The sequence below is a fragment of the Scyliorhinus canicula genome, chromosome 5, assembly GCF_902713615.1.
Source record: "Scyliorhinus canicula chromosome 5, sScyCan1.1, whole genome shotgun sequence".
Lineage (NCBI taxonomy): Eukaryota > Metazoa > Chordata > Chondrichthyes > Carcharhiniformes > Scyliorhinidae > Scyliorhinus > Scyliorhinus canicula.
This window is the reverse complement of record NC_052150.1, coordinates 51,781,029-51,792,586: the sequence shown is the minus strand read 5'-3', so window position 1 is coordinate 51,792,586 and position 11,558 is coordinate 51,781,029. Positions and strand designations below refer to the sequence as shown.

Here is an 11,558-nt window from a genome sequence, read left to right as displayed (position 1 = left end):
CCTAACCATCACATACCTACCCCCCTTATCCGCCACCACCTCCGATGCCTCAAACAACACATTTTTCCCCACCAGAATCGCCACTCCCCGGTTCCTCACATCCAACCCCGAGTGGAAAACCTGCCCCACCCATCCCTTCCTCAGGCGGACCTGGTCCGCCACCCTCAGGTGGGTCTCCTGAAGCATTGCCACATCCGCCTTTAGCCCCTTCAGGTGAGCCAGTACCCTCGACCGCTTCACCGGCCCATTCAACCCCCTCACATTCCAGGTGACCAACCGGATCAGAGGGCGTCCCGCCCCCCTCCCCCGTCGGCTAGCCATAGCCCGTTGACTGCCCGCCCCAGGCCAGCACCCCCTGCTCGACCCCGTCCCCATAGCGACAACCCCTCACCTCTGTCCCCCCAGCCCCCACCAGCTCCTCCTTGACCCTACCAGCAGCAACCCGGTATTCCCCTTTCCCCCCCTCCCTTCCCCCCCAGGCTAGGAACCCTCCCAGCCGCGAACTGTCCTCCATTGTACTTCCGTGGGTCAGCTAACTTCTGCTGACCCCGGAAACTCCCGCCAATAGCCCGACCCCTCCCGAAGTGGGATCATCCCCCAATCTATCCCTCCTCCTGGCACCGCTCCAGCGCGGGGAAGAACCAGTTAAGGCCCCGCCTCCCCCGTCACCATCTCCACCCCCCCCAGCCCCGCAGCACGGGAAACCAGAGGAAAGCCCGCGCTTTTGCACTGCCCCACCACACCCTTCTGACGCAGCTCCCAAATATCAGCCCCACTCCATACCCCCACTCCGGCATAGAATACAACATACCCCCCCGACCCTCCCCTCAAGATACACAGCCCAGACAATGTCCCACAGCACAAAAACAAAAACATAGCAGAACAACCATTCCGTAAATAACCATATCAAAATTGCAAAAGTACTAAAACAAGAAGAAAACAACAGAAGAAAAAGAGAACACAGCAACAGCAGAATCCAGCACTAATATCTTACAGCCGACCTCGCACACCCCCAACCCCTAGTTCAAGTCCAGTTTCTCCGTCCGCACGAAGGCCCACGCCTCCTCCGGGGAATCGAAATAATAATGCCGGTCCGAATAAGTTACCCACAGGCGCGCGGGCGACAACATTCCGAACTTTATCTTTTTTCTATAAAGCACGTCTTTCGTCCGATTAAATCCGGACCGCCGCTTAGCCACCTCCGCACTCCAGTCCTGGTAGATCCGCACTACCCCATTCTCCCAATTGCTGCTCTTCACCTTCTTGGCCCAGCGCAGCACGCAGTCCCGATCACTGAACCGGTGGAACCTCACCAGCACCGCACGCGGGGGTTCATCTTCCTTGGGCCTCCTGGCCAGCACCCTGTGCGCTCCCTCCAGCTCCAAGGGCAGATGGAGAGATCCGGCCCCCACTAGCGAATTCAGCATTACAGCTACATAGGCTGTCAGGTCCGATCCCTCCAGCCCCTCTGCAAGGCCCAAGATCCGCAGGTTTTTCCGCCTCATGCGGTGATCCAGCTCCTCGAAGCGTTCCTGCCACTTCTTGTGGAGTGCTTCGTGCCCCTCCACCTTACTCACGAGGACCACGGCCTACTCCTCTCGTTCAATGGCCTGCGTCTGCAACTTCTTGATGGCAGCACCCTGGGTGGACTGAATCTCTGACAGCCTTCTGTTCGTTTCCTGCAGAGAGCTCAGTACTTCATCCTTGAATTCTTTAAAGCAGCGCAGGAGATCAGTTTGTTGTTCCTGGGCCCAGAGTCTCCATTCCTCTGGAGCTCTGTCGGCGGCCATCTTGGATCCCTTCCCCCGTTTTTTTCTGAGGAGCTGCTGCTGTTTTTTTCCCCCTTTCCACTCCGAGTTCGAGTCATGGACTGCAGGGAAAGTCGTTCAGCACACCTTCCCCCACCGGGAGACGTCGAAAAATTTCCGTTTTGGGCTCTCAAAAGAGCCGAAAAATCTCTTTAAAACGGGAGCTCCCAGATGTGTGGCTTACTGATCCATCACAGCCACCGGAAGCCACACCCTGGTTCTCTTAACCGGCCCGTTCAGCCCCCTCACGTTCCAGGTAATCAGCCGGATCAGAGGGCAACCCGCCCCCCTCCCCTGCCGACTAGCCATAGCTTGGCAGATGTTCGCCCCAGGCCAGCACACCCCGCTCGACCCGTTCCCCATGGCGATAACGCCTCTCCTCTTTCCCCCCGGCCCCCATCGGCTCCTTCCTAGTCGTTCCAGCAGCAACCCGGTATCCCCCCCCCCCCCCCCCCCCCCCCGGCTAGGACCCCTCCTAGCCGCGACGCACCCTCCATGGTACTTCCGTGAGTCAGCTGACTTCTGCTGACACCGGCAGCTCCCGCCAAAACCTATCCCCTCCTAGCTTGGGGTCATCCCCCTCTTGCCACACCTCCTTGGCATTGCTGCAGTGCGGGAAAAAAGACCCGTAGAGGCCCCGCCCCCACCGCAAGCTCCACCCCCCCTGCCCCGCAGCGCGGGAAACCAGAGGGAAGCCCGCGCTTTCACACTGCCACACCCCACCCTTCTGACGCAGTTCCCCAAAATCCAGTTTCCCCTCAATCCCCAGCCCCGTACAGAAGAGAACATATAGAACACAAACCCCCAACACTCCCCACCTAACCCACAACCATGCCCAACAAACAAACCCACCCGTAACCAGAGCAAACAGAAAACTAGCATACATAACACACATGTCGAAGTTGAAAAAGTTGAAACAGTTGGAACAAAACAGCCATAGCGGAAACAACGCCGGCCAAAGTATGTCCCCAGGCCCTAGTTCGAGTCCAGCTTCTCCGCCTGTACAAAGGCCCACGCCTCCTCCGGGGACTCGAAGTAATGGTGCCGGTCCTTGTATGTCACCCACAGGCGCGCAGGCTGCAGCATTCCAAACCTGACCTGCTTAGCATGAAGCACCGCCTTCGTCCGGTTGAACCCGGCCCGCCGCTTAGCCACCTCCGCACTCCAGTCCTGGTAGATCCTCACTACCAAATTCTCCCATTTACTGCTCCTCTCGTTCTTGGCCCAGCGCAGCACACACTCCCGGTCACTGAATTGGTGGAACCACACCAGCACCGCCCTCGGGGGCTCACCTGCCTAGGGCCTCCTGGCCATCACTCTGTGCGCTCCCTCGAGCTCATGGGGCAAATGGAAGGACCCCGCTCCCATCAACGAGCTCAACATCGTGGTCACATACGCCGGGAGATCCGACCCCTCCAGCCCCTCCGCCAGGCCCAGGATCCTCAGATTCTTTCGCCTCGTGCGAACGTCCAGCTCCTCCAAGCGGTCCTGCCACTTTTTATGAAGTGCCTCGTGCAACTCCACTTTCCCAACGAGGACCACAGCCTCCTCCTCTCTTTCAACGGCCTGCCGCTGCAACTCCCGAATAGACTCCTCCTGTGCCGCCTGGGTCCCAAGCAGCTTGGTCGTAGTTGCATTCATGGAGTCCAGCAGCTCAGCCTTCAGCTCAGCAAAACAACGTCGGAGCGAGGCCTGTTGCTCCTGCGCCCACTTCCACCAATCCTCGGGTGTTGCGCCGGCCGCCATTTTGTTTTTCTTCCCACGTTTTTTTGGGGGAGTTACTGCAGCCTTTTTCACCATATAGTGTGGGGCAAGTTCTTCCAGGCACCTTCCCCCACCGGGATACGTAGCAACAGCGCCGTTTGGGGCCCTCAAAACGGCCCAAAAGTCCTTAAATAGCGGGAGCGCCGGCCGCCATTTTGTTTTTCTTCTCCCGTTTTTTTGGGGGCGTTACTGCAGCCTTTTTCACCATATAATGTGGGGCAAGTTCTTCCAGGCACCTTCCCCCACCAGGATGCGTAGAAACAGCGCCGTTTGGGGCCCTCAAAACGGCCCAAAAGTCCCTAAATAGCAGGAGTGCCGGCCGCCATTTTGTTTTTCTTCCCCCGTTATTTTGGGGGAGTTACTGCAGCCTTTTTCTTCCCACTCCAGGTGAGCACCATATAGTGTGGGGCAAGTTCTTCCAGGCACCTTCCCCCACCGGGATGCGTAGAAACAGCGCCGTTTGGGGCCCTCGAAACGGCCCAAAAGTCCCTAAATAGCGGGAGCTGCCGAACGTGCGGCTTAGCTCCGCATAGCCGCAACCGGAAGTCCCTGCACTTATCTCTATGTCCCATTATGAATTCTCCCATCTCTGCCTGCAATGGACCCACAGTGGTGACATATTGCTGACAAAGTGGCATTTGACACGCTCAGTTGTACAACATGAATCCATTAATCTTTATCTAAAGTTTTTATTGTTGGTAGTTGAATAGAAAAAATGATATGATTTCATGTTATCGGCCAAAGCTCTTTATTAACCCTCATGACAGAAAATAGCTTTGTGGACAGTCGTTTTAACTTCATATGGAGTGAATAGGCAGTAAGCATGCTGTAGGGTAACCATTGTTATTCCATACTTGTTCCGATGTTCCCTGCTATCTTTTATTGGCTAATTTGGCTAATGTACCAGTGATTTAATGATGAGAACAGAATCACTTGTCAGAAACAAGTGGGAACTAGGTGAGAGTTGACAAAGATGTTTTGGGCATAAGACAAATGGAGTGTTAATAGTATTAAAGACGAAAAAAGATTCTGATACTGGCATAAAGATAAGACAAGTGGAATGTGTTAATAGCAGAAAAAGATAGTTGTGAGAGCCCGTGGGCTTGTAATTAATATTGGTAGCCAGAAATGGAGAAAGAGAGGTCAAGGAAGGGAAGGAAAGCGTCGGCAAAGGACCATGTGAAGGTGAGAGAGGGTTGGAAATTGGAAGCAAAATCAATAAATTCTTCTAGGTCCAGATAAGAGCATGAAGTGGCACTAAAAGGGGCTGGTTTAGCACAGTGGGCTAAAAAGCTAGCTTGTAATGCAGAACAAGGCCAGCAGTGTGGGTTCAATTCCCATACTGGCCTCCCGAACAGGCGCCGGAATGTGGCGACTAGGGGCTTTTCCAGTAACTTAATTGAAGCCTACTTGTGACAATAATTATTAGTAATAGAGTAATTGATGTAATGGAAAAAGTAATGGGAGGGGGTCTGAGCAGGACTCAAACAAGGAATCTTCCACAAACCGCACAAAATTATAGGCTGGGGCCCATGCAGGTACTCATAGCCACATATTTTATTTGTAGGAAATGAGACAAGTTAAAGAAGACATTTTTGGTTGAGAGATCAAGTTCAGCCAGGTGAAGGAGAGTAGTGTGGTTCGGGCTTCTGCTCAAGGAAGAAGCAGAGAGCCTTCCCACCATCCTGCTGTGGGATGGAGCTGTAGGCATCCATAGTGGTGGTTAAGGCCAGGGAACTGGAAAATGACATAGGGCATCAGAGAAATTGTCAATGTAGGTGGGAAGACACTGGACGAGGGGAGAGAGAATGAAGACAAGATAGGAATAAATGGGTTCCACGGGCAGAAACAAGTTGATACAATGGATATATCAGAATAGTTCTGTTTGTGGATTTCGGAAAGGAGGTCGAAACATGCTGAGCAGGATTGGGGGACAATGAGGTTGCAAGCTGTGGAGGGAAGATCTCCAGATACATCAGTGACTGTCCTGGAAGCAATGGCTTGATATTCAGTGGTGAGACATTGGTCCAGCTGGTGGTAGGAAAAAACGTGTCAGAGTTGGCGCTTGACCTCTGCAAGGCAGAGTTCAGTACACCAGATAACAACAGTAGTATATCCTTGTCAGCAGGTTTGATAAAGTCAGGGTTGTATCTGAGAGAACAAAGTCAGGGTTACATGTGAGAGAACAGAGTGCAGAAAGTTCAGAAGGAGATAGGTTGGAGTGAGTGAGAGGAGCAGAGAAATTAAGATGGCCGATGTCATGCTGACAGTTCTGAATGAAAAGATCAGCATTTAGGGGGCAGATGGAGGTTTCCAGGTAGCGGAAGAATACTGGATGTGGGTGAATGGATCCGTTGAATGGATCCGTTGAATGGGGGGTGGGGGCATATCCTGCCCAAAGAAGTGAGCATGGAGATGAAGGCGGCGGAAGAAGAGTTCAGCATGTGCCGCACCCAAATTTGTTTTTGTCCCAAACCCCTCCCTGTCAAACAGGGACATCTATAATTTAAGTTTTGCTTTCACAGAGTGCTGACCGTTATTCTGCTATCAACACATTCTTCTGTCTTATCTTTATGCCACTATCAGCACCTTCCTTTAGTCTTTGACACTATCATTAACACTCTGTCTTGTGCCCATAACATCTTTGTCAAATCTCTCCTCATTTCTACTTATTGCTGACCACCTACTCTGCTCCACCCCATCTGAAACAGTATAAAATCCACCACTTTCACCCTTCTCTTTAGTTCTGAAGAGCCAGATAGACTTAAAATGTTAACTCTCTCTCTCTCCACAGGTGCTGCCAGACCTGCTGAGCTTTTCCAGCATTTTCTGTTTTATTTCCGGTTTTCCCACATCCACAGTACTTTGCTTTTATTATACAGAATGTTCCAATCCTTTATAATATAGTGCACTCCTGTGCATTCATGGAATCCTGCATCACAGTTGTTACTTTGAATGTGGTTGAACTTGAGCGAACTAAGCGTCCTAAGGGTGATTCCCTTGTATATCTTTACTTCTGTTGAAGGACAGCTTCTTTGGAGAAGCCACCATGCCCCACAATCCTGGTTCCTTCTCAGCAGGCTGGTAATTTGATTTTGTGCCATTTGAGTAGCCGCAGACAATAGAATCATCACTGCCTGGAGTGATGTTTCTTAAGATCAGCTGAAACAATTTAGGTAGAATTTCACTTCAAATGTACAAATGATGATCCAAACATTTTGCCATATCTTGAGACTTTTTTTTCGATATTTACGTTTGGAACAAGTTTGAATATTTTGAAAGGTGGGAACTCAAAATAAATAAATTGTACTTGCATTTGCCTTGTGTCCTTAGTGCCTGCCAAAGTTCTTTATAACCAGTGGATTATTCTTTGAGGTACAATTATTATTATTTAGGAAAGCTGTGGCCATCCACAATGTTGAGATAAGAATGTTGGCTGGGTCATGGAGAGCTCTGGCCCAGATCTTCCTGCCAGTGGTAATGCTGATGCGATCGCTGCTGGCTGCAAAGATAATGAAAGATCGCAGCTGCTACATTGATCCTTCATCACAGCCATCTGCAGAGAGCAGTGGTGAAAAAGAGCGGCATAGTGGCAATGTCCCCTTTCTGCCCCCTTGAGGAGGTTTGAGGTGGGGTGGTTTGCGCTTGAAAGTGGTTTGAAACTGACCTACACCAGAAGTTATCACTGAGACAGCGCTCTTGTAAGTATCGGTTTAGTATTATGCAACAAACCCAAGTCTCTGACACTATGGTTAGTGTTGAGATATTTTCGGAGGCGGTAAGGCAGCGCAAAACTGCCAATCGACATTTAAACGTTCCGGTAATTACCGCGCATGTGCATGTATTAGGACTTTCAAAGGATCCCAATGCGCAAAAATGGCAAATGCCTCATCATTTAACAATGTTGGCATTGGAAGATTGAGGGTATGTTCTTCTGTCTCTTCCTATTTTTCTCTCGCACTCTAGTCTCTCCTATCTGTGTGCTTTTTTTAAAATCCTAAAACCAGTCCAATTTTCTTTTTTGCTTACATACTGATGTCATAGTTTCCATATGCCTAGTTTATATAGGCCTTTACTATTGCAAATGGGATGAGAAATTACATTTGAATGTGTTAAACAGCATCTAGCTATCAGCAAGTAATTTTTAAAACCTTGTGACTTGGGTTAACATTTATTAAATTATGTTGATGTCATGCCATACATTCACCAATAAATATTTCAAATACTAGTGGTGAATTTGGGATCTAGTTCTGAAATTGGCAAATGGGTGCTAATTGTTTGAAGTTGCAACACTTCACAAATGATTGGAGAGATGGAAACAAAAATATTTTGCCAAGCCATGTTAGAAAATACTCAAAATGACAAATTAGGTAAAATATTATTTCAATCTGTGACTGTACAACCATCAAATTGTTGGATCTTCACTGGATAAGAGTTATTTAGTTGTATTCAAGGTTGATAATTTTAATGGTGAATTGAGAATCATCCTATTGCAGTAGAAGTATCTTGGAATCACCATCAGCGGCGTTAGTAGTTATTACTGTGCTTTTATGTTAAAATGCAACTGAATCTATAGAAGTGGTTCTATCTATTTCAGTTGTTTGTACATATGACACAACTTTGATCTGGCAGGATTGGTGACTAATTTTACACTGGTTTTATTAACTATTGCCTCCCTCCTGTAGCTCTGGCCTATTAAACATTGAGGCGGGAATTTCTGCTTTTGATGCCATCGGTGATCTGAGAGCACATTGTGCTTGTGCTTGTTTTTACAAGTGATTATCTTGTTCAAGTTTCCATTCAAACTAATTTTCATATGCTGCACTGTCAAATTTATTTTTTGAAAAAATAGTTTTGCATTAAAAATAATCCTTGATATATTTGAGTGGCAGTCTCGGTCCACATTATTAATACAGCTGAATATGGGTCTATATAAAAAGAACATTTTTAATTGGTGTCTTTCACTATCTGTGAGTAACCTGCTTTTATAATAACTGGAAATGATTTTAAAGAACCACACAATCATTTACTAGCTACATATACACTTGTCAATATCTTCATTTAAAAGGTACCTATTAATATTCTTGCACCTGAAAAGCAGAGCTTAATTTTAACAGCTTCTTTGAAAAGACACAATTATTGGAAACTTGCCATGGTGAAACTAGGTGCTAACTAATTGCAAGGTAAAATTACCTTATTGTTGCTGACAGGTTCAGAGAAACAGTAAGTTGTTGGCATTTTGTTCTGCTCATGCAGCATGATGTTGAAAGAAATGGCATTTATAGCAATAAAGCAATCCAAATGCCAAGAGAAGCTTCGTTGTTGTAAATAATTAACACCGAAAAAATTGAACTCCGCTTCTAAATTATTTTACTAATGTTGTTTTCCCTGGCCTGTTCTGTTCTATTCTTCTGTTTTGTCCTCTGTGTCCTATTTATTTGGACTTGATTTTTATTTTCCAAAATTAAACTTTTATTGTTCAAATCTAATTTTAAAACCTTTTTCTCCCTTTGCCTCCCTGCTTCATTACCCATTTAAAAATGACGGCAATTGTTTTTGCAAAAAAAAATGTATTCTGAGTGAAAGTTAACTCCAAAGCTTATCACGTTTGAAACAGAAATTTGTTCATACTTTATCTTTAGATGTCTACTTGATCAATTGAAAGAAAATCCAGGGAAATGTCATTGCTTTGTATCTTTTTTAAAGGTATGAGAATACGTGGGCAGCCCTGCACAAACAAGCCGAAGACTGTGCCAAAGTTGGAGAGGTATGATCTCAAAATAAATTAGAAATGCTCATTTTTGTGCATCCTTCCATAATTAATGCTCAAATAAAATTCTCCAACTTTGTTGACTATCTTATGATAATTTTTGGTTTCTAATCTTTTTATTGCTTCTACAGCAGGAGGCATTCTCAGTTAGTAACTAATTAAACACATTAAATCCCTTCAGCATCTTGTATGTTTCAATGGGAATTACCTCATTTTCCTGAACTCCAGAGAGTATTGGCCCAATTTACTCAGACTTTCATCCCAGCTATCAGTCTAGTCATGGGATTGCTGCAGGTCCTTACTAAAAGGTAAAATTTTAAAATGTACTTGCCTAAATATGGGGCTGGGAGTAGCAGGACTATTTCTCCTTGACCCATTTTAAAACCATACAGACGGGCAATTTACAGTATTACACAATGAGTGAACAGCTATTGCATTAAGGTTACATAAATCACCACAGTGAATGTCCAAATATACTTCTGATCCACAAAAAACACCATAAAAATAATCCAATTTTATTGAAATTCTGGGAATAGAAGTCTACTGAAATCATAATGTCACAGATGCGTTTTGTTCATGGTCAAATTTAATGTATGCATTTACCATCATTGGCCTGGATTTTGCTGTAGCAATGACATCGAAGCTGTCAATGTTGGTCATTTCGTTTGTTGTCATTTCTCCACTGAAACTGATGACAAATTAGGGAGTTTGGACATGGGCAGAACAATTTGTAAATCCAGAAGTTGCTACCGCGAGTCAATGCTTCTGAATAGTTTGCATTGTAGAATTTCCCACAGATTGCTATCTACCTTGCATTCATGAGTTGACGAGAACTTCCACTCTAATGCTGTCTCTCTTTAAAATCCTGGAAAAAGTCGCACCTTGTTGAAGGCGGTATAACTAGGTTTTTAGGGCGGCCTAACTTGGTAATTATTGCTAAGCATCCTAACTGTCCCTGAAAATCTATTGCTATAATTGTGTAATGTCAAATATCCCCATAAAGATTTAAAAATCTATATTTCTTTAAGTCCATATTTATGTTAACTTCGACTTTAATACAGCCATGCATTTATTTTTCTATCTGAAAATTAAAAGTGAAGGATATTAAGTGCTTATAACTTCATGTTAACTGTGTGTGAATACTTCAGTTTGATTGGTTGCCTACCTGCTTTCTGACATCACTGAGTGGCATGCCGAGACATCCCTTTGATTTGGCAACAGATTTAAACTGGCATGGAGAAAAGGGGAAATTTTAGCCAGAGATCACAATATTTTTGTAGACAGCTACCTCTAGGTCAGCAGTGAGTGTCCTTTCTTTACTGTTAGTAATAAAATCAAGACCATTCTGTTTATTTTTATTGATGAGAGAGTGACAACGGAAACCCTCCAATTCCTCTAGCCATCTGTATGTAATCAGTGTGGATTAATTTAAATTAGGCTGAAGTGTGTTCCCAAACCCCTGTGTGGACACTTTTATTACAAAGACACTAGTATCAGACTTGTGTGGATTTTAAAACCAGGAGCATTATTTATTCATGCGCTTATTCCAGGCTATATCATCAGCTCACGCTGATGATATAGCCTGGTTTCAATAGTGACATTTCTTCTGTTGTTGCTTCTGCATTCTGTTGCAAATAAAATAAAAGACTTTTGAAAGCCTGAATTTCAGTCGTGTCACAACAGGCCATTGATGAAACGTGAAAAGCAATGGATAGTCTGTTGATATTAACAAAGTAGCGTCCACCTCCTATAGTTAGAACCATGAACATTGTTCTGAAGGTGTATTATATGAAATACTAATTTATAATGTAATTGGTAGACATATGTTATAATGTCTAGGCACATGCATATTGAAGATTAAAAAATCACTTTTGCTGAGTAAAAGGCGCTGACCTACAGCAGTTTAATATGTTGCATTTGTGGAGGACACTGACGTATTGGGCTGGCTGGGTCGATGTGGACTGCACTTGACGCAGTGTAGCGAGAGACAGACTTCCAACACTTAGAACATAGAACGATACAGCGCAGTACAGGCCCTTCGGCCCTCGATGTTGCACCGACATGGAAAAAAACTAAAGGCCATCTAACCTACACTATGCCCTTATCATCCATATGCTTATCCAATAAACTTTTAAATGCCCTCAATGTTGGCGAGTTCACTACTGTTGCAGGTAGGGCATTCCACGGCCTCACCACTCTTTGCGTTAAAAACCCAC

The 11,558-nt window shown here is 45.8% G+C and overlaps 1 protein-coding gene across 3 annotated transcripts in view; it reads left to right on the top strand.

Moving 5' to 3' along the window:
- dtnbp1a (dystrobrevin binding protein 1a) overlaps positions 1-11,558 on the top strand; it is a 335,730-nt gene that overhangs the window by 27,538 nt on the left and 296,634 nt on the right. For all 3 annotated transcript variants that reach the window (XM_038797049.1, XM_038797048.1, XM_038797047.1), the window contains exon 4: positions 9,279-9,339. In XM_038797049.1, coding sequence (XP_038652977.1) covers positions 9,279-9,339 — 61 coding nt within the window. The remainder of the gene's footprint in view (positions 1-9,278; positions 9,340-11,558) is intronic.